Source organism: Chaetodon auriga, chromosome 2 (genome assembly GCF_051107435.1).
Source record: "Chaetodon auriga isolate fChaAug3 chromosome 2, fChaAug3.hap1, whole genome shotgun sequence".
NCBI classification, from domain to species: Eukaryota; Metazoa; Chordata; class Actinopteri; order Chaetodontiformes; family Chaetodontidae; genus Chaetodon; species Chaetodon auriga.
In genome coordinates, this window is record NC_135075.1 from 26,776,423 (window position 1) to 26,798,895 (window position 22,473).

The window sequence follows — 22,473 nt, forward strand, 5'->3', positions numbered from 1 at the left end:
TCTGCAGCCAGACTAGAACAGGGGATGTTGTGGTTTGGGTCTTAGAGCCGTAAGCCTCTAGGATACCCCAGCATTTTTCCATGCTGTCGGCCCCACTGCCATTTAACTCTGTCACATACAAATCAGCACATAACAAGACAGAAGAATCTAAAGTCAGACATCAGAATGACGAAGCTAACATTTTGATATTCAGCAGGCATAACCTTTACCATGTTGACCATCTTAGTTCAGTTTCAGTTGGCCAACATTTACTAATTAGCATTAAACACAAAGTACACTTGAGGCTGAAGGGAACGTCATTAGTTTTGCAGGTATTTGGCCATAAATCCAAAGTGTTGGACAAATTAAAAATTTGACCCGATGAAGGCACTAGATGGAAAGTGGAGGAGATTGGCAAAGTTGTCATCCTGATGGGAACATGAATGAAAATCCAACCTTAATGTGTAAACCCCATAGTGGCGCTAGAGGAAATGAGGGAATCCAACAGCAGATCTGGGGCTCAAAGTCATGAGGTCAGTCCCACTGTCGCCTCATTGAATGACGTATATCTGAAACCTTGTTGTCTGCAAAATACAGTGGGAAGTGAGGTCATGAGTTATGTGAAACTCCAGGTTACAGGTTTTCATATTCCTACAGTGGAGAAGTTCTTTTTGATTCTGGTGAAATAAATAAGATTATGAATGGAGGGGCCTCCTGCTGTGATGATGCTGTTTGAGTGACAGACCAGCTGCTGGCAGTGGCGATAAATAAGACAACATGATGCACAGTAATTGCCTTGGTGATGCAAATTACAGTGTGTCAGACCGCTCTGACCGAATGAATGTAGCAGAAACAAATTGTGAGAGCCACACAGGAAGATGGAGTTATTAAGGAGAAGACTCGTCTTCAGGAGGTGCCACCGCCAGTGTCCAGCAGTCAAAAGCAGCCGAACCAAAAGTGCTGCAAAGTAAGTGCTTAATTACTGGTATGCAGTGTAAATGAATTATTTAAAAGTGACCAAAAAAAACCTGAAAATCTATTTTGAGATGGCGGAAGTGCATGACAGAAGAAAAGGTAGATTTTACACCCTGTGTGTCCTTGTGTTATTCAGAAGTACAGCCAGTTTCGTTCAGTCGGTCCAGTTTTTCGTAACCCCTTTGCAAAGTATGCAGCATGTAATTATGATTTATTTATTAATTCTGACTCTGTGAAATGTAGCTTGAAATGATCTGCTGTCACAGCTCAGAGAGACTTATTAAAAAGGACTAGATAAAAGCTAAAAAAAAAGTCTTGTACCTTAAGAGAGAGTGACGTTTGTATGAGGACGTATTGAGGCGGATTATTTCCTGGAGGATTCTTGCTCCTTTCTGAGCGTGAGGTGATGGACAGGCAGCAGAGCTCAGTGTAATGCAGCTCTGATATGAAAACACTTAACTCAGCACAGAAAGTCTCTGGTGTTTACGCTGATGGATGGCGTTGCTCTGGAAGTAGTTTGTCACGCTGAAGGAGAACAGCAGCAGCAGAACCCCTGAACTCTGCAGAGAACCTGCACTGCTGAAAGGACAGAAGTGCCCTTAAATGATTGGCTTATCCCTTCAAGTGTCTTTTATCCAGTTTTCTTCCAGGATTCACTAATGAAAGTACTCTTCCCACCTCACAGTATATTTACATCATCTGACAACCCTTTGTAACTGTGGCCAGGACTTTTTTTTTAGTGTGTCTGCATACTTGGAAAAAAATGTTTTAGAGCCAGAAGTCTTATTTGGTGATTCAGTCTAACATTACTGGCATAATGTTTTGCAGTTTGGCATCTGTTGTCTTCTTTTGTGTAGTTTAGTGGTCTGTCTCGTTTGAAACATTTGATTCATAAAGGTTATTGTTGACGCTCGTCATTGTCTGAGAGTAAAGCCTCCATACTGTGGCTCTTATACCAGGTTATGTCTTAGGGGTTATTTACCAACAAGTTAGATGCAAGCTGGTTTTGTTATTTGGTTCAGGCAGTTAGAGGGTGTAAATATCTATTAATAACTAACATCTATATGTGTGCTGCAAACCTTGTCCTTTTAATTAAGTGAATTCATGAGAGTTAATCTCCTTTCAGTAAGCAAAGTATAAGTAGGATATGGTTCAGCACACAGCTGGTGAGACTGGCTCCAGGTGTGGATGGAAACATTGTGATGGAGGGAAGCAGGCGGCACAGTGGGTACAGGGGTGAGCGCTGTCGACTCGAACCAAGACGGTCTGAGGTTCACATCTATTGAATCTGTTTTCATGTTCTGCCAGTGCCTCTGTTGCCTTTGGGCTTGTGCTGACTGAATGTGACATTGAATGGTTGTGTATGTGTCAGCCCGGTGATGGACTGGTGAGCCCACCTCTCACTCACTTTCATGTCAGCTGAGGAAGACTCCAACGCCCCCCCTTATCCTGGCAAAACACAAATGAGTATCATTAAGTGTTGGACAGTACAAAAAAGTGTTGTATTATGAATTTAGAGAAGCTTGTGTTTTTTCCTCACATAGTTGCTGTAGAAGCTGTAGCGTCTCCACCTCTCTTGCCGGTTTGTGGTTACACATTAACAGAGTTTTGTTATATTTTTCTCCAGAGTCAAGTTTACCTTCATTCCTGAACCCTGACTGTTCCCAGGTAAAATCTGGATTATCCTCACCCCCACTAAAACAAACCTGTGCGACCTTGTGTTGCTCTAAGATACAGGACTTTGGATAAACACCTCCACTCATGCAGGGCAGAAACTGAACGTGTCCGATTTTCCCAGCAGTGTGACTCAGATCTGCTGTTGGTTTAGTGCTGTGTGAACAAAAAGCTCACATGGATTCTGGTCTTTTACTCATTTTTAATTTGCTCTGATGTGTTTTTTAAATTGGCATCCATGCAGCTGTGGACGTGACTCCTACCAGTGTCCATTTGATTAATACAACACAGATTGGTGGAAACAACTCGCCCAAAAACCATACTGGTACACATGGTTTGCACTAAACTAACAGGAAACAGGAACAGGGCCACCTGTGTCATGTGACATAAATCACCTGCCTGTGGTCCATATGAAAATACATGAAACTGAATGAGTCTGCACTGTTTAGTGTTGATCAAATGTTTTGTTGCTTGTTGGCTCCTAACTTTAATCTTATGACATGAAAAAAGACATACAACTGAGCATCTGTACTCTGATCCCAAATCACTGCTGTACAGTCAGGAAGAGACCTCAGCTCATGTTACATAGGTGAGGAAAACACTCACAGTTACACCTATTGCATTGAATTTCATGGTTAGCTGTAAATCCAATAGGGAAACATCCACAGGGCTCTACTTCACTTGAGTTTGGGAGTGAATTGACGATGGTTGCCGGTGCCTTTGCACAGCTCGTTCTTTTGTTTTTCAGACGTCTTGACTTTGTACATGTTGGTGATGTAAACCTTTAACACACTTTGCCTCTGCACTGAGCTCTGCGCTCCACCTTACAGTGAGGACAGCTGCTCATGTGTAGAGGGCTTTAAATGTCTTGGGCTGTGATTGAGTGGTACATTATTGTTGCTTTGATCTAATTAGTTGAGCTAGCTAAAGGCAAAGTTGTATGACTTGTCATTTCTGAAGTTGACTGCCGGCTTCTTCACATCTCTAAAAACTGGCCTCGGGTTGCTCTGTGAGTGACACAGTGTCACATCCCTCATTGACTTTAACTGTACTTTAAGGAATCCCTTTGCAGCTTAATGATGAGTATGTTAAGTTATGGTGCAGTATGTTAAAATTTTCCAACTGGCCACTGTCAGATAGACCCCCACCACTTCTTTGTGCTACTGAACAGCTGATCAGTCTGTTGCAGGACAGCAGCTCTCGCTCATGCTTCAGACACAGACCAATAAATGAATCCAACCCGGAATGGACTCGCTGAAAGCCAGTATATTGGTCCAATCAGACAACCCTGTCAGTCACTTAGACACAACAGCCACAGCATGCTGTTCACCTCTTTTGGAAAGCCTGTTCAGTCAGTGGTTCCTGTGTGTGTTTGTCATTCATTCTTGCAGTAAACTCAGTTGGGTGAAGTTCATAATGTTTGGTTTTGTTGGAACCATTGAACTTGAACCTTTTGAGGTTGTAGTTTAACTGTTGAATAGTTCCTCGTCCGTCTGTCTGTCTGTCTGTCTGTCTGTCTGTCTGTCTGTCTGTCTGTGTGTTTTTGAGGCTCTAGTTGAAGCTGATATTGAGTCTGCCAATTAGTTTAATCGGAACAAGGAGAAAATCAATAAATTCATGGGAAATAATGATGTAAACCAGAGAAAGCTTTGCAGATATTTGGAAAAGTTTTAAAGTCCTCAAAGTAATGTTCAGCTGATTTTATGCCTGACCTCAGTGACCTCAGTGTGCTGAGATGAGGGTTTTTGTTTAACGAGGAGGTGAAGAACGAGTGTCACAAGACCTTCAAGAACCATTTTTTCTTTTCTGTCGCCGTGGTTACTCCACGAGTCTTCCCTCCCTGCTGTTTCCATGGTGACAATATGTTTTTTTTTTTCCTCTCCCTTCTTCTTTCAGCGTCATCCAGACTCCATTACCACTACCTGTAGACAAGGTAAGAACATGAGATGTGTGTGTTGTTGTTCTGTCCTCTTTGCAGGTTGCTTGTCTCTGGCACAGGTCTGCGTGCATGCTCCTCAGTGATGGAGCTGTGTGCGTGTGTGCATGCGTGCGTGTGTTGGGTAGTTTCACACACATAAGTGGTCTTTGCACACACACACACACACACACACACACACACACACACACACACACACATACACATACAGAGTGGAGTAGTCAGCTGATAGAGGAATTCAGGGAATCCTGCAGTTTCTGCTGCCACACTACAGAAGTCTTTCACATGGGTCAGGGGGCAAGTTTTTTTTCTCCCACAATTCTTCTTTGAGGAAAGAATTAGAAAATCTTTTCCATCATCTTTTACATTTTCTGGCGTCATGATGGCACCTCATAGTACAGTAGAGTGCAGCACAGTGCCAGGCTGATTGTTAAAGTCCACACTGTACTTTAACACATTGTGTGGTCAGCCTTGTTAGATTTCTCTGGTGCCTCACCCTGTTCTGTGTTTCCCTCCAACACTGAGAACAACAGGGCCTCAGTGTAACCTGTCTGAGGAATGTAGGCTGGAGCTGGCTGTGTGTGTGTGCGTGTGAAGGAGGAGCTGTGATTAGATTTGAACCACTTCTCTAACATAATTAAGTATCCTAAAGCAGGATCCTTGCACCTCCTGGGTCTCAAAAGAGACACACACACTCTGAAGTACACACTTGCAAAGACACACACACCCAGGCCGTCACATTGGCTTGAGGTTGAAGTGTATTGAACGCATAGACAAAATATGTGTGGCGTTTGGACAGACCACATATAGCTTTGGTTTCATGACTAGTGTTTGAAACAGTCAAAACTGTAGACGCCAGATGTGTCATGATACACCTGCTTCCAGGTGTGGAATAGTTAAAGATGTTCAGATGGTGTCCAGACTTGACTCGAGGGATGTCTGACCTTAGTATGAAGACTGGAAATAGGGTAACCGTTAGTCTGTGGATGTGTGTGAGGACATAAATCTGTTTACACTGTCACATGGTGGGACTTGCCTTCCTTATGGGGACAAAACGTCCTGATAATGTACATCATGAAATATTAGGACACAGACTTCGGTTAAGGCTATGGTCATGGTTAGGGTAAGTCTCCAGCAAATGAATGGAAGTCTATGCAATGTCCTCTGAAGTGATGGAAACACAGCTCTGTTTGTGTGTGTGCAGAATTTGCTTTTGACCTAAACGCTTTTTCACATGTTTGTCCACTTCCAAATCAAACACACGTCTGAATGAACTCAAGACTGTCAATATGTTACCGTGGTGTGTGTGTGTATGTCTTTTCTAGGTTGCAGCCAACACTCCCAGTATGTATTCTCAGGAACTGTTCCAACTCTCCCAGTATCTACAGGTAACACACTGACACCTACTGGCCATTCTGTCGAACTACACTAAGACTAATAAAGCCGTGAAGAGTCAGATGTACACATTTGTTTTTCATTAATCATCAGATATATTATAAAGCATTTTAAGTGTCAGATAACAAATCATGCAGCCTGAACTGCTGTGAACATTTTCAGTATGGACAGGAACAAAGGAGGACAGGAAACGTGCAGCGTTTGTTAGCAGTGATCTGATGACTGATAACACCATCTTTCCATTTCATGATTATACCAGTAAAAATAAAAACTACATCATCAAGTCAGGCACATCACAGGATATGAGATCACACAAAATCATACAACAGAAGTAGTCGTCTTTTGATGAGTGAAGCATAAAAAGGATCTACGGCTGAGGAGCAGGAGGGAATTATTTCTGAAAGGAAATCTGTTCCTAAAGTCTTATCTAACCTCCTATTTTTGATTTATGATGGAGTTTGATCAAAAACATGTTCCCCTCACAGCCAAAGTGTCATTTCCTCATGAAAGAGACCTGATCTTTAAAAATGTCTCATGCAGTGTTTCTTTATTTTTCTCCTTTGAGTCACTGATCACTCACTGCTCTCCTTCCTTTCTTTCTGTTCTCTCTACCAGGAGGCCTTACACAGAGAGCAGATGTTGGAGCAGAAGCTAGCCACTCTGCAGCGTCTGTTAGCCAGCACTCAGGAGGCCTCAGAGAGCAGCTGGCAGGTAGGAAATACCATTATCACACTGAGACAAAGAGAGGTACAAATACCATGAAACAGGCCTCGTAAGAAGTCTTGAAAGTCTTGTTTCATCTACACAGTCACTCATTTAAAACAAAAATATTTTAATATGTGAAATTAAACAATCTCATCACACTGTATTTGTTTGTTTTCTTCTGGTGTTGAAATAAGCAAACACTAAATAATCACGATCAAAACATACAATCAAAGTTAATATGAACAGCTGGTAAAATAAACAGTCACAATATGAACTGATTGCTGCTGGTATAAAGCCTCGAGAAGCTGGAAATATGTGGTTTAGGTACATTGGAAGTGCTTGAAAAGTGCTTGAAGTTTACTCTTAAAAGGCTGTGCGAAGCCTGATGATTCGTCCTCTGAGTTGTAACTCCAGCGGGCTTCGCTCTCTCTGGCAGTGCAGGTTTTTCGGTTAAGTACAGTAATGGCAGTACTTGTGTACATGCTGCTCCCTCAAAAGTACATTTCACTGTAATGCATTGCTGTGATTGTGTTATATGGAAATGACGTGTTACAGCTTGTAAATACCATCAATCTCAAAATCAAAACAGACATTATAACACAGTTGTGCTTTCAGTCATTGTAGAGCAAACAAATATGCATCAGGTCAGTGCAAAGACAACAAAACCACCACTGCATTGATCATGTACGCTGTATGATTGGACGGTGATGTGGGGGCAGTTTTCTCTTTGTGACCTTTGTATGATATGAACAAATTTATCCAACATGCTGTGAACTGAGTGTGTGTCTTCACCAGGCTCTGATTGATGAAGACCGTCTGCTCTCCAGACTGGAGGTGATGGGCAGTCAGCTACAGTCTTACTCTAAGGTAATCCACACGCTCTCAACAACAGGGTCTCCTCCAATAGATGGATCAAAATCAAACATTATCATCCACTAAAAAAGAAATCTCCGTATTCCCTCTCAGTCCCAGACGGAGGAAGGGATGCGCAAGGAGCTCTTGGCTCTTCAGGAGGACAAACACAACTATGAGACAACAGCGAAGGAGTCCCTGAGGAGAGTCCTGCAGGAGAAGATCGAGGTGGTCCGGAATCTGTCAGAGGTGGAGGTAGGACACGCATACATATGATATATGATGATGATTTGTCATTTTGAGGCATGGGGCTTTGTGTTGGTGGAGCTAAAAAGTTGTTTGTTTTTTCCGTCCTGCAGCGCTCACTCAGTAACACGGAGGATGAGTGCACGCACTTGAAGGAGATGTCTGAGAGGGGCCAGGAGGAGCTGAGGGAGCTCGCCAATAAGTACAATGCCGCCGTCAATGAGATCAAGGAGCTCACTGACAAAATTAAGGTACCTGCACAGCCTCCAGGACGTGCTGTGATGTTATTCTGGAGGACAAAGGATTAAATTTCTCTGCAATAACTTTGGATTTAATACTGAATATGTTTGATTTTGTATATTGTTTGGAGGAAAATATGTTTTTATACTTTATGGTGCTTGCTTGCTTGCTTTTGTTAGAGTTGTTTTCATGTTTACTCTCTCTGTCTCTGTCTCTGTCCTGCTCCTCTCTTCCTTTCCCTTTCCCTTATTCATCCTTCTGACTTCACATTCTTTCTTTGCTTTTCGCTCCTTACCTTCTTTTCTCCCCTCTTGTTTTCTCCTCTCCACTCTTAATCCTCTCCTGCGTCTATCTCTCATCTTTTCTATTTACTTGCTCCTCATCTCTCTCTTATCCTCTCTCCCCTCTGCTTTATTCCCATCCTTCTTTCTTTCCTATTCTTCTCCGCCCTCTCTCTCCTCCTTCCTTCATGCTCTCTTTCCCACCTCTCCTCCTCCAGGCGGCGGAGGGTCGGCAGGAGGAGCTGACCCAGCGGGGAGCGACGGAGAAGAGGGAGTTGGAGCTGCGGATCGAGGAGATGGAGGAGAAGGAGCAGGTTCTCCAGGCTCGCATTGAAGCTCTGCAGGCTGACAACGACTTCACCAATGAGAGGCTCGCCGCCCTGCAGGGTACACACACACACACACACACACACACACACACACACACACTCACACACACGTGCACATGCACACACACATACATATGCACACCTTGCCCTAACTTTTAACAAACTGACCACACCCGCAAGCCAATCACTTAACTTAACTCCCGTGGTCATCAAAAGAGTTACCACAGAAACCAGTGGCCGAGTCAGAGCATGTCTTTGACCAATCCGGAGGCCTCGCTTGGACTTCCTGTCAGTCAACACTCCTTTCTGCTGTTGTTGTTGTTGTTTACAGTGCGGTTAGAACAGCTACAAGAGAAAAGCATTAAAGAGAACAACAGTCTGGGTGAGTCCACACGTCTCTGGTCTGCTCTGGGACACTCGTCCTCTCCGCCGTCTCTCCTGTGGTTGCTAACTTCACATCCTCATCCTGCACTAATGATGCATGATAAGTTCCTGCATGATGCCCACATAACTTCCTGTTGCTTGCTGCTGTCTTTGCTCTCTTTGTTCATCTGTCTCTCTGTCTGTCACAGTGGAAGTCTGGCTCTTCTTCTTCTGTTTTGGTCTCGTTTATGGTGGCTTAATGTCTGGTCCTCCGGTGCCCCCTGTTAGTTTAAGGGGACATGTGATATTGATTGATGTTCAGTTGAGATATTTTTCTGATTTATGGTGAATTGAAGCCCACATAAGCCCTCAGAACATTTGTGTCAAGATCTTAAATCATTGAGAGAGAATTGACTCTTTTTCATGATATACATTCAGAAACCTCAACACAGTCACTGGCAGCTGAGCAGGTCTGCTCCTTTATCAAGAGAAATCATCAGTCCACCTAAATTAAAATGTTTGAAAACATTTCTTCTTAAGGTTTTGATGGAGCCCTGTATGCTTCATCCTTTGCCAGTCATATGCCTGTTTAGGCGATCAGCTGCGCTACTTGTGGTTATTTTCGAGACGTAACAGACGTTTTGTGCTCGTGCTACAATTTTGTGGCTTGTGCTACAGAACTTTAAGTACCAGTGCCGTGTGCAAAAAAAAACCAAAAACATACAGCCCTGATAGAAAAATTTGATTTTGGAGCAGGTTTCAGTACAAATACAGAAAAGTTGGTGGGTTGCTGTCTTATGTGGTGGTGCAGGTGGTTCATTGGTCTGTGCTCTGGCAACCGCATGCACCTCCGGTGTCGTTTGTTCTGCCTTTAACATAAACATTTAGCAAATGGGAAAAAAAATGTAAAGACGCCTCAAATAAATGAGCGAATTGTGACCAAAATATCTAGATATGTTTACCCACCCAATATGTTCACAGCACGCAATACCAGAAATGTTTAGGGATTAGTGCGTTGCTGCAATGTGTGATTCCAATAAAATGTGTATAGTATGCAGAAGTGCAGAGAATGGACAAGATCCAGCCAGTGCAATGGATGATTTTGATAAAAATGTGCAAAAGTACAAGTTTTGTCACTGAAATACACTATCTTTCTGTTTATTCACTGTTCAGTGAGTGCTGCTTGCTGTAATAAGCTGTTATTGGCCTCGTAGTGCATTACACTTTAAACCATTCTCATGCTAAAAATGCAATTCCAACTGTGGCCACTGTGCTAAAATCATGAGCCCAAGCCCCCCAGGACCAACACCGGGCTGCAAGGGGATTCAAACATGTGATCTTTGATTGACAGGATGGTTTGTGTAACCTCTCTGTGTGGCTGCTTCAGAGGGGACAGGGTGTCTCAGGGACTTGGTGGCTGTCTGTTGAGTCAACACAAGGCTTGTTGGGGTTTCTGGGTAATGTGGGTTCTTTCCATGGTTGCTAAACTGTCCACTGCTTTGTTTTTTCTTCTTCTGGGGAAAAAGAGCTTTTGGTCACTGATTGACTTCTTGTGATTGAATGACAACACTGAATATGAATGCTGGAGGTGACTGTCTCACTGCTCACTTCGCCATAGTAACCACTTTGTGAAGGAACCTGCCATCATTTGGACCCTCACTCTGTTGTGAACATTCGTTTGGCTCGTACAGTTTCGACAAAATCGTATATATCTGATCTGGTCACATGACAGATGTCGACATTGTCTCCCACGGACCGGTAGAGGAGCCTGTCGAGGACAAACAGAGGCTGCAGACATCTGAGAGCCAGGAGGAAGACGAGGATGAGGAGGATACAGACACAGATGATGGTGCAGTTGGTGAAGATGAAGCAATTCATGGTAGTTAGTTTGATCATCATAATCGATAGTTTGACACTGTTTCATCGCAGGTTTTACTTTACAGAATAAAACAGTCCTAGACAATAGTGTCCATTTAATAAAGAATAATGTAATCTAGATAAGTTTAACACACAGAACAAAATGCTAGTGAATAATGGATGATGATAAATTAATATAAAAATCAAACCTCTCAAATTTTTATAAAAGACTAACAATGGACTGATGGTGACATTGTAGTTTATCTAACTGGAGCCTTCCTTTCTTTACTAATTTCTTTTTTCCATTTTTAATTTTTTTTTTCCAAATTAAGTGATCAGAAACGTTTCAGTTTTGATCCAGAGAAAAATTTCTTTTGTTAAAATGTCTCATTTTAAGGTCACACTTGCCGATACGGTATGGCGGTCCTGGATCATGCTTATCAGGCCATTCAAGCCAAACAAACCTTGTTGATCTAACAGAAAAAATGTAATACTGCTTGTCAGATTTCACTCTAGATTTTGTCTTCTAGGCGTGTTGTAGGGATGATTTGGAGCCCTTCAGTGAATCTGTGGTTTTGTTCAGTTTTTGTGTTTGAGGAGGCTCTTGTGGATTGCACTCTTGGTTGGTCACATCTTGTGTTCTGACTCTTGCTTGTTTAACATAATGTAGCTGAGTTGAGTAGCAGTTGAATGCAAACCACTGGGCTGGTTGTTAATGTGTTGAGGTGGAGAGTTATTGAGAGACGGAAGCTTATGCCTGAGCTGTCTGTCTGCTGTCCGTCTGTCCACATCCTGTCTGTCGCTACAGTGTTGTGGTATCTGTCCAGAACCACTGTGAAATACCTGCCATGTATGGGTTTGATTTCTGCCCTGTCCGTTTGTTCCAGAGCATCTCTCTGTCCGTGTAGTTAACAGTCTCTCTGTAACTTCTTAGCTCTGTCTTGCTTTCTACCTGCTTGTCTGTCCTTTCTCTGTCACGATTTCTGTCCTCTGTCTGTCTTCGGCTCTTCCTCCTCTCTTCCTCTGTAATACAGGGTTGGGTATTTAGAGCAGCTTCTGAATGGGAACCAGTTCACTAAAGACAGATTCTGCTTATCGATTCCAGAAGGTAACATTATGCCTTCCTGCTTGTTAATTGCTGGCTATACATGCATCAGCACACTGTCACAGTGTAGTGACTAATTAAACAGTTAGCTGTCACTGGGAAGTCATTTCATGTAGTGAGGAAGTCCATCTACCATGATGACGCATTTCCTGTAGATGCCATAATTCCTCAAAATCAGCTGAATGTTGGACCAGGGGTGAAGTATTAGTGGAAACAAGTGACAACATATGCACGGTAAGATAGACTATGCTGATTGTTTTTTATTTTATACTGTACCAAAAATGACAAATGGCAGCTTCAGTCTGAGAAGAGTCAATCAGATGTGGCATTGATGAGCAGAATCAGTGGAATCTGAGATAAATACCCAACTCCATCCTGATCTTCATCGCAGTAATGTCGGTGCTCTGTGTTTCTATCAGACAACTGTCATGTTAACAACAGCGGAGGAGACTCGACTAGAATCCAACAGTTGATTGAGTGTCCGCGTGAGTACAAACATCCATTCCTGCTGTACGCTGCTGCACACACACACGCACACACACACACACACAAAAGGATGCATGGACCTTAAGCATTTTTGCTTGTTTTGTTTTCTCAGTGCATTTTGTTGCTGCACCATGTAAAGAAAATCTGGAGGTGACATCTTTGATTTGAGAGTGACAGATTGTTGTTTTACAAGATACATATTGTATTAAAAGGTCCACTCAGCCAGGTGAGGTTTTGAGATACCTGCCTCCACCTCAACGCAGTGAATGTGAATGAAATTTTGTTTGCAGTGCTCAAAGCATCAAATCTGGAGAGCAGCATCTCTCTCCAGAAACATCGTCCCCCATCATTCAGAGTACTGCACAGACCTCACTGTCAGCAGTTTGCATTGGAAACTGAGTGGTTTGACCCTTTAAATCAAACAGAGCATAAGTTGAGGAATGTGTACAGCTTGTACTTTCTACAGTTTTTTTGAGTGCGTTGGTGTCCCGCTGCTGGCTGAACTCTCTTGTTGGAGGCGTGTTTGTTGCTCAGCCACAGGAGCTCGTTGAACCTCGTGTCTGGTACTGATGTGTTTCACTGGTGCTTTTGTCGATTTAGTGGTCTGTTGTGGTTTGAGCGCACCTCCAGCCAGCTGGTTGGCTCTCAGCTCCTCAGACGTCGCTCACAAACACTTGCTTTCTTCTCCTTTAGCAGGTCTTTTTTCTCTGCATGCTGCTTTTATAGCTTTTCACTGGATTAGCTCACCAGCCTCCTTGTTTTCTCTCTTCTGTTGTCGTCCTTCTCCTTTCTTTCTTCTCTTTCCTTTGGTCATGTGTTCATACTTGAGGCAGTTGAAGTATCTTGTCTGTGGAAAACTTACTTTGACTGCCTTCATTTCTAATACCAGCCAAACATCAGCTGATTTTAAGTTGTTATTGCTTCTTTTCCATGTTTGTTGGCTGCAGTGACATTTGCTTTCAGCTGCCTGTTACATTCAGGTGTTGCTGGTAGTTTCTGCAACATTACCGGCAGTCCCACTTGCTGTTGTTGTGGCTGGTTGTAGTAGACGTTGTAGAAGTCCTCCATCTGTCTTCACTGGTGGTAGACATTGTTAAAGTGGACATTGTTATTAACCAGTTCACTGGTTAAGTTGTGTGTGTTGCTCACTAATAACACTCCCACTAATGCAGTCTGACACACTGAAACAAAGGACAGTTCTCCTCCTTAAAGCAAGAAAACATCACTTGTATGCAGAGCTGTGCTTTAGATGGATGAGAAGGATTTCATAGAGATTAAAATGAATTGAGCTGAGGCTTGTGGATTTTGATGTTTATTGTAGGAGCAGCTGAGCAGACAAGCAAGTGTGTTTTTTGCAGATGGAAACACGTCCAGGCATCTAATTTTAACTGTGCTAAATTCAGTTGAAAAGATTGTGTTTCCTTTATTATCAGTGACCTTTCAATGACTTTATTTCAGCCTGTAGTTGGTTTTACAGGTTATCTTGGACTTATTTCTTGCTGATATGCACAATGATGTCAATGTAATGTCTCCCGTATGTATTTAGTATAATCCACCAGCTGGTCAGAGCACAGTGTCAGCTTTATAAAATAAACCTGCACTTAAACAACTTTCAGGTTCTTGCTTAAAACACAGGTGTACTACAAACAGCTAATTCTGCATAGAGGGGTAAATACAGTGGATGTTCTTTTGCGTGTAATCCCTGCAACCAGTCCTTTACTTTGATAAACAAGACGAGCACATTAGCGTTTTTAACACAGATGTATCTCAGCGAAGTCTAGAAAACAGGCACAACCTCATTTATTTGAGCGACTTCTGTAGCTAAAGTGGAACATTAGTTCAGTGAGATTCCATCTGATCATTTACCTCGAGTCTGTAAATGGACATATGACTGCTGGTTGGACATTTGCACATTTGCGACAGATCTGATCTGATTGAAGGATTGAACTGAAGGTCAAACGTGTTTTCTGAGGGTGTGTTCACTGATTCCCCTGGTTTCCTTTTTTGTCTTCCTGCAGCGGTCAAACAGTTGAAGGAGACTGTGAGCTCTTCAATCCACAAACTGGCCAACTTTGATGGTAAGATCTCAACCAAGCTTCAAGTAAAAAGTACATCTTCTGCTGTCAGAGTCCTGGATCAGTTCAGTTGAATCAGTCTGCACATAAAGCTTCACCAAGTCAGCCACCATTAAACTGACCTGTATTCTGTAAGCACTGTGGAACTGAAAATTTGGCCCTTATATTTATGTCTGCGTGTGTGTTTGCAGAAGTGATGGACGCCCACCTACAGAACAACCAGACAGCAGCAGACGACATCCTGGCTAGTCCTGATCGACTCAAAGGTAGAGGACACACACGCTCACAGACCTGAGCTGGTTTTCATTTAGTGTACAGACCAGCCGTGGATTTCTCCTGTTGATATCAGCGCAATGGCACCAAACTGACATGTGACGTAGTTTCAGAGTCTACACATGTAGCTGCTTTAGGCACAACGCAATCCCTTAACACAAAAGTACAAATCCAGCTTTACACTCTACGTGTCCCAGCTGCTAAATATATACCAATTATAAGTGAAATCTCAGCCTCAACATGAGGCTACGAAACATCCTTTAAGAAACTGCCATCAGAGACCTGCCAACACTCAGATTTTGTGCCCGTTAATTCTTGTGAATGTGTTATTAAATGTTAGAGAACAGCCCCACGTGTCTGGGTTTCATTAAAGGACCTGTTTTAGTTGTTTTCCGCAGTTTCGTCAACTGACTTTTTGGAAGTCGTTATCACAAAGGGCAAAACTGCTGACAGGAGGACCTTTGACCTTTGTCTTGTGTTCTCTGTGGACATACACAATACTCAGGCCCCACGAGCAGCCAAAATACTGCTGTAATACATTTTGTCTGGACACACACATGTTGTTATGTTTCCATAATTGGGAAGACCCTAACTAACATCATGACTCATTACAGACTAAATGAATGAATTTCTCTGAATGCCAGTCCCCGCTGTAGTTACTTGTTTGCACGATGTAATACCGAAACTATGTTATTACTCATGTAAAATTATGACAATTTCACTTAACCTCTTCAGTGAACATGCATCTTCCTTCTCTCTGAATTCCAAAGTGGTGTTGATCATTTCCTCAGAGAAATTCGGAAACAAACGCAGTGTGTTGTTGGTAGTTGCGGCTCTGAGGAAACCGGAAAAAAAGTTGTCTGTTTCCACTTTAACGTGTGCATAGTTCAAACCTCAGCCATAAAATAAAGTCAAAACCTCCAAACTGTCTGTGGAGTACATGATGAACATCCAAAAAGACTCTGCCCAAGATCTAAAAATCTGATTGGATCTAGAAAGATAGATTTACTAGAGCGCGCGCACACACACACACACACACACACACACACACACACACACACACACAGTGAAAGTGAGTGGTACTAAAGCAGCTCGAAACTGCTGCTCTTGTTCATTGTTTCCCTGCTGTGCCTCACACAATAATCCAGTCAGTGCACTAAACACAAGTTAACATAGAATGTGTGTGTGTGCCTGTGTGTGCCTGTGTGTGTGTGTGTGTGTGTGATTGAGCGTGTGTGTCCATATGTATACATACATGAAGAGACCTATTTATTAATTTTTCTGTTTTTATTTTTATGCTCTGGTGCACTCTGTCCCCGACTGGCTAACCTGTGTGTGTGTGTGTGTGTGTGTGTGTGTGTGTGTGTGTGTGTGTGTGTGTGTGTGTGTGTGTGTGTCTCCACAGGGAATCAGATGGATGCCAAAGAGTCAGACATGTCAGACACTCTGAGTCCCAGTAAAGACCGCAGCAGTGACGATACGTCAGGTCGGTAAAACACACAGACACACACACACACACACAGTCATTTTTTTAACCAGAATTTTTGATGTTGAAGTATTTCAGTCTTGTTTAAATGATTTTGTCCCACAGTTTTTATCTCATTCATCAGTTTTAGTTCCAGGGTTTCACATTAACTGCAGTTGACTTGAAATAGCTTTCATTTTAACAGTGTTGAAGTGTGTTCTCTCATCATCTGTTACGTTTCAGCATCTTGTCTGTAACGGATGCATCATGAAACAGATTCTAAGTATCCTCCTGAACTAAATAACATGTGTCGACTTATTTTGTTAGACTTTAATTCACCGTTCAGATAACTACAAATCACTTTTTAATCTTTTTTTAAGTCCTTTGTAAATGAATCCTTATTAGACACAGAAAGAAATATCTGCGTGTGTGTGTTTTTATGTGTGTTTCAGACGGCAACATGGACGACCAGGAGTTGAATGAACCACAGAACAGAGTAGCTCTGCTCAAAGGTAACCATGGAAACTCATCTCTGCTTTGTAGTGCTGGTCCGTGCTGCACGAACAGACCACAAACATTAACGACGGCGTACAAGCCACAGTGTTTGAGTCAGTCATACCGTTAACTGTCCATTGGGGGGAGCTGTTCAGTCGTCCTTTAAAGGGCTTTATTTCAGTATCACATGAACGTGACACGTGTTGAGTTTCTTTCATTAATAAAAAAAAAAGTGTCCATGTACTCAGTGTGTGTGTGTGTGTGTGTGTGTGTGTGTGTGTGTGTGTGTGTGTGTGTGTGTGTGTGTGTGTGTGTGTGTGTGTGTGTGTGTGTGTGTGTGTGTGTGTGTGTGTGTGTGTAGCTGAGTTGCATCGGGCCGGTCTAGAGCCTGGAGACACGGAGCAGGTCATCCACCATCTCCACAGAGAGCTTCTGGAGGCCCAGGAATTAGCCAACACCGGCAAGCAGAGATGTCTGGAGCTACAAGGTAACAAATAGAGTCTCCCTTCAGTTAACACACAGATATTATGGACGCTGTGACCAAATCAACCCTCCAGTTAGGATCCACAAAGTCTCCCACTTCCTCCCACTTCACCGATCGTTCTGAAAATCAAGCATCAACTGTTGATTGAATTTCAGTGTAACAGTTTCCATTAGTTTCTGACATTAAGAGGAAATTTACTTCAGTTATTACTGTCACGTCACATGACATCATACCAGATTAAGACAGTGATCACATGACTGTCTGTGTCTGTCTGTAGCTCTGCTGGAGGATGAGAGGAGGAGTAACTCTCAGCAGACTGAAGAGTCGACCAAACAGATCCAGTACCTGCAGAGTTAGTACACACACACACACACACACACACACACACACACACACACACACACACACACAGAACACATATTAATATACCTGTATGTGATAATCTACCTTGCTCTCGCCTCATGTCCCTTTGTGTGTGTGTGTGTGTGTGTGTGTGTGTGTGTGTGTGTGTGTGTGTGTGTGTGTGTTTAGCTCAGCTTGGGAAGCTGCAGGCTGACATGGAGGCACTAAGGGAGCAGAGGGAAAGCACCATCTGCACCACCAGGGAGGAGCTTTACTCTGCCCAGGAGGAGGTACCACTCCTGTCTCTTACCCTCTGACTCCTCACACCTCCCTCTGTTTCCTCACAGCTCCCCCCGACACCCGTGTTACTCCGTCTGATGCCTCTTTCACTCCTTCCAACTTCCCTCTGACTCCCCTCCAATTTTTGCTGACAGCCTTGTTACTCCTCCCAGCTCTCCTGTGACTCTATGCGACTCACTTTTACTCCCTATTCTTTCCTACTGGCCCCCCTCATACTCCTCCTGAAACCCCTCTAATTCCTCCCAACTCTTCCTCTGACACCCCTGACTCCACCCAACTTCTCTCTGACTCCCTCTCGACTCACCGTTGATTTCTCCCAGCAACTTCTTGCTCTCGCCTGACTCCGCCCTTCCTCTGACTCCTCCTGAGTCTGACTTTTCTAGACTCCCCTCACACTCCTGACATCCCTGTGACTCCTTGTGCCTCTGTCTGACTCCCCTCTGACTCTCATTGACTCCCCTCTGACTCTCTTTGATTCCTCCCTGCACACAAAGAAAGCAGACCTCCTCTTGAACAGAATGAGACTTGCTGTCTGTTTACAGTAGATCCACTCATATGACATGACTGGTCAACCAATGGCTTGCATTTCTGCTGTCAGATTCTCGTCTTGCGACACGCCATGGAGGCAGCCACGGCGGAGCGCGAGCGTGAGATCGCCGCCCTGCAGGCTGACCTGGGCAGCGTGCGATCTGAGCTGGAGCACTGGAGGAACACGGCTGCCAAGTACGAGGAGGAGATCAGCCGGCTGCAGGAGGCCTTCACACAGCATCAACAGCAGCAGAACACCGCCACCCAGCTGCAGGGTGAGCAGAGTGTGTGTGTGTGTGTGTGTGTGTGTGTGTGTGTATGTGTGTGTGTGTGTGTGTGTGTGTGTGTGTGTGTGTGTGTATGTGTGTATGAAACACACAGCTGAAGTGAAAATTCCTCACATATTAAATCTAACTGTTCTCCTCTCTGTGTCTCCCTCTCAGCCGAGTGTGTTACGTTGCAGCAGCGGTGTGTGTGTTTGCAGCAGGACTGTGACGGATTGAGAGCTGAACGGACGGCTCTTACAGACAAACTGCATCGCCTTGAGACTGAGCTGAGCAGGTACACACACACACACACACACACACACACACACACACACACACACACACGCATGTCAGATGCTTTATTTGAATCCTCCAGGTACACAGGATCTGTTGACACTTGCAGGTGAAGGAAAGACAGTAACACAGGCTAACTGCTTAAACTGAGATGGGTCAGAATTCAGTTTATTGTCTGGTTTTGTTTTCGGTCGACCTGCCAGTCATAACAGTCACATATCAGTATCACTTACTTACATTCACATGCTGGCTCAGTGATACTGATACTGGTAAATTTAAGTAAATCAGACAAGCAAACTCTGTACTGCAGGCACTGATTTTTATGTACAACCATGTACATCAAATTCAAATAATGATAATAATAGTAAACTTAATGTGTATAAAACCTTTCATACAAAAATTGCAGCTCAGAGTTCTTTACAGCAAAGAATCACATGCTCCAAGTGAGTGCTTCACAACAGGGATCAAAAATTACTGTAAAATAACGTGGAGAATAAAACCCACGTGATAATGATAGTAAAAGTAAAATATAATAAGGATGAAAATGAAAGTTTAAGACAGTGCATCACATGGGATGAAAAATGAAACCACAAACCAAATAAGAAACATTTCAGAAATGCCCTTAAAACTTAACATAATGAATATTTTATAATAGTTAACAATAACTGCATTAGTATGTTGAACATCAAACTAAAAGTCTAAGAAGTCCCCAAAGGCTTAACTAAATGCAAAGCTGAGCAACAATGTGGAACATATCAGGAATGCGTGTCAAACTGTGGGAGGGTGGACATGAAAAGTGGACAGAAAAGTCTTTGTGACAGCCGTGATGGAGCTGATGAATTCTGGCTCAGGACGACTGACAGGAGTGCCGCCAAGTCCTTGATTCCCGACAGGTTCAGAGTTTGGATTCAGCATTAAAAGACGGACTGAGGATGCAGTGGACAGGAGGAAACATGGCGTCCAGCTGATTCAGGCAGGACAGGATGAGGGCGTGACAGCTGACTGACAGCTGACTGAACCAGACCGAACGGTCAGCAGGTTGGCTGACGGCACCTCGATGCTCCGTCTGCTCTCCATGCAGAGAAGACATCTTGGCAGGATTGTGTCTGAGCTTCAGCTGTGTTTTCACTAGTTTCCAGTAAACTGTAGGAGCCACTGGCAGCGCTTCTCATAAATACCTGTAATGCACCTCCTGTAAACTGCAGATGTCAGCTGCAGCTCGTCAAGTCGAGACGACCTGAAACTCCTTCGTGAACATCTTTAAATGATCAATCAGCGATGAAGCTGAATTCAACAATGTCTTAGTTTAGTGCAAATATTTACATTCAGCAGCTCAAAACAAAGGTCAAAACAGAGCAGAGGACAGAGAAAATGTGTCCTAACTGTTCCCCAAACCAAAAACATGTGTTCCCTGATTCAGGTACAAGCACCAGATGCAAATGAAGTTCAATAAACAGAAGATTTTCCACAGTGTATTATGGATGCACGCCACCTCACCTAAAATAAAGACCATCTGCCCTTCAGAAGAAATGATCGTACCTTTTATGAAATCGAACATTAACCTTCAGGTAAAATCCAGAGGTTGTTTATCACACAGCGAAGGCCACATACTGAAGGAGTGAGGCAACTGTTTGTCATGTCCTCCAGTAAAAACTTGATTCATCATGAGATGAGATGTGTCCGCATCTGTCTGTCTGTCTGTCAGACAACAGACTCCATCAGTTGCAGTCAGGTGAGGATGTTTGACCAAAAACTCACCACACAAGCAGAGCAGCTCATCAAACAGGATGAAGTCAGTTTGATAATTAGCAGCGCCACACGTTTTGGCCAATCCTCAGCTTGATGTAGTGTACAGTCTGCGTTAGCTTTAAGCTTCATATTGATCCGCTGGACTTTAACGTCAGCAGGTCTGTCTTCACTGCGTCCCTGAAGCTGCTCTCCAGCACTTCGGCTTCAAGCATCAACTTTCATGGTCACTTGAAAATGACCCAAAAAAAACAAAAAACAAGCAGCCTGCTTATGGAGTTGTGATGCTGTAAGTTTCATTGCTGGTTGCACCTGTTCATATATGAGACAGCACAGTGTGTGTGCGCGCCATGTGAAAACCAAACCCACGGTACCATTCCAAAGTTTTAATCCACCTGAAACAAAGATTTTCTAAATGTTAACACATGTAGAAAGCTCCGTATTTCAGTGAGTCACACACACTTCCGTAAGCAGATAATCATATTTGCGAGTTGTGTCAGAAGAAATTTCCCTGTGAGCTCAGTCACAGAGGGAAGCTTCCTCTGCTCCAGCAAAATGTCTCATCAGATCAAAATCTTTGCTGTCAATAAATGAAATTGCTCATTCAACACATGATTTCCCAGCTCAGAATACAATTTTAAGGCAGATGAGGTCAGTGAGAGGGAGCAGATGCTCGAGCAGGAAACATAATAAACACTCGAATGGTCGTAACATGAAGTCTTCTCAGTGTCCTCATACGTGTTGTGTGTGCGTGTGTGCATGTGTGTGTGTGCGCGAGCAGCACCAAGGAGCAGAGTCAGGTCCTCAGCAGCAGTCTGGAGTCTCTGGAGAAGAGGAAGGAGGTTCTACAGGACAAATTAGGTTCTCTGGAGAATCAACACCTACAGGACGCAAGCAAGCTGAGGAGCCAGCTGGACCAGGCCCAGGCCCACACACACACACTGCAGAAAGAGGTACACACACACACACACACACACACACACACACACACACTGCATTGAGAGGTACCCACACATATACACACTGCAGGTAAACAATCCCTTTAAATTAAGTCATGTATTATGACCTGACAATTTAGAGAAAAATGTGATAAAGGTCTTGTGATGTGTGTATGCGTGTGTGTGTGTGTGTGCGGCTGTGCGTGTGTGTGTGTGCATGCAGTATGAAGACACACAGTCCCAGCTGTTGGACCTCCGTCAGCGTTATGAGAGAACAGAGAAGGAGAAGCTGAACATCCACCAGGAGCTGGAGCAGTGCAGGAGCAGCCTGAAGCTGCTGCAGGACAAGACCAGCTCTGTGAGTATACGTGCGCACACGCACACGCACACACACACACACACACACACACACACACTTCCTTTTTATTAAGAGAACCAAAGACCATATGAACTGTGTGTGGTAACCTCTGTTTTTGTGTTTGTGCAGCCTTAAATCCAGATGTGTTGGTAGTCTTGATGTTTTTTCCCACAGTTTTGGCTGTTTGGCTTAAAGATTAATGCTGGTGAAGCAGCACACCTGCTGATGGACACTGTGACAGTCCTGGACTTGCTTACCATAACCCACCAAGCACTTCCAGTTCACAGCCCCCTCCTCACTGCTGACCTGCTGACCTGCTAACCGTGGACACACAGAAGTCTCACTAACGGGTGTCTGAATGTCCAAATGAATCTTGAATGAGACCTTCAGTCCTGCTAACAGAGACTGAACCTCTGTGGTAAACAGAATCTAACAGCAGTGATAAATAATAACAAAATAAGTAGCCAGAACCAAATTTGAAGTGTG

The 22,473-nt window shown here is 43.5% G+C and overlaps 1 protein-coding gene across 9 annotated transcripts in view; it reads left to right on the forward strand.

Moving 5' to 3' along the window:
• Positions 1-22,473, forward strand: part of slmapa (sarcolemma associated protein a) — a 54,556-nt gene that overhangs the window by 26,740 nt on the left and 5,343 nt on the right. For 3 of the 9 annotated variants that reach the window (XM_076744447.1, XM_076744437.1, XM_076744513.1), the window contains 21 exons: positions 4,525-4,561; positions 5,890-5,952; positions 6,575-6,670; positions 7,460-7,531; positions 7,631-7,771; positions 7,876-8,013; positions 8,502-8,670; positions 8,944-8,994; positions 10,708-10,854; positions 12,357-12,422; positions 14,442-14,501; positions 14,690-14,764; positions 16,177-16,257; positions 16,689-16,748; positions 17,093-17,218; positions 17,493-17,567; positions 17,747-17,847; positions 18,456-18,660; positions 18,829-18,946; positions 21,473-21,644; positions 21,853-21,987. In XM_076744447.1, coding sequence (XP_076600562.1) covers positions 4,525-4,561; positions 5,890-5,952; positions 6,575-6,670; positions 7,460-7,531; positions 7,631-7,771; positions 7,876-8,013; positions 8,502-8,670; positions 8,944-8,994; positions 10,708-10,854; positions 12,357-12,422; positions 14,442-14,501; positions 14,690-14,764; positions 16,177-16,257; positions 16,689-16,748; positions 17,093-17,218; positions 17,493-17,567; positions 17,747-17,847; positions 18,456-18,660; positions 18,829-18,946; positions 21,473-21,644; positions 21,853-21,987 — 2,188 coding nt within the window. The remainder of the gene's footprint in view (positions 1-4,524; positions 4,562-5,889; positions 5,953-6,574; positions 6,671-7,459; positions 7,532-7,630; positions 7,772-7,875; positions 8,014-8,501; positions 8,671-8,943; positions 8,995-10,707; positions 10,855-12,356; positions 12,423-14,441; positions 14,502-14,689; positions 14,765-16,176; positions 16,258-16,688; positions 16,749-17,092; positions 17,219-17,492; positions 17,568-17,746; positions 17,848-18,455; positions 18,661-18,828; positions 18,947-21,472; positions 21,645-21,852; positions 21,988-22,473) is intronic. The other 6 variants (XM_076744473.1, XM_076744465.1, XM_076744492.1 and 3 more) reach the window with 4 other exon arrangements.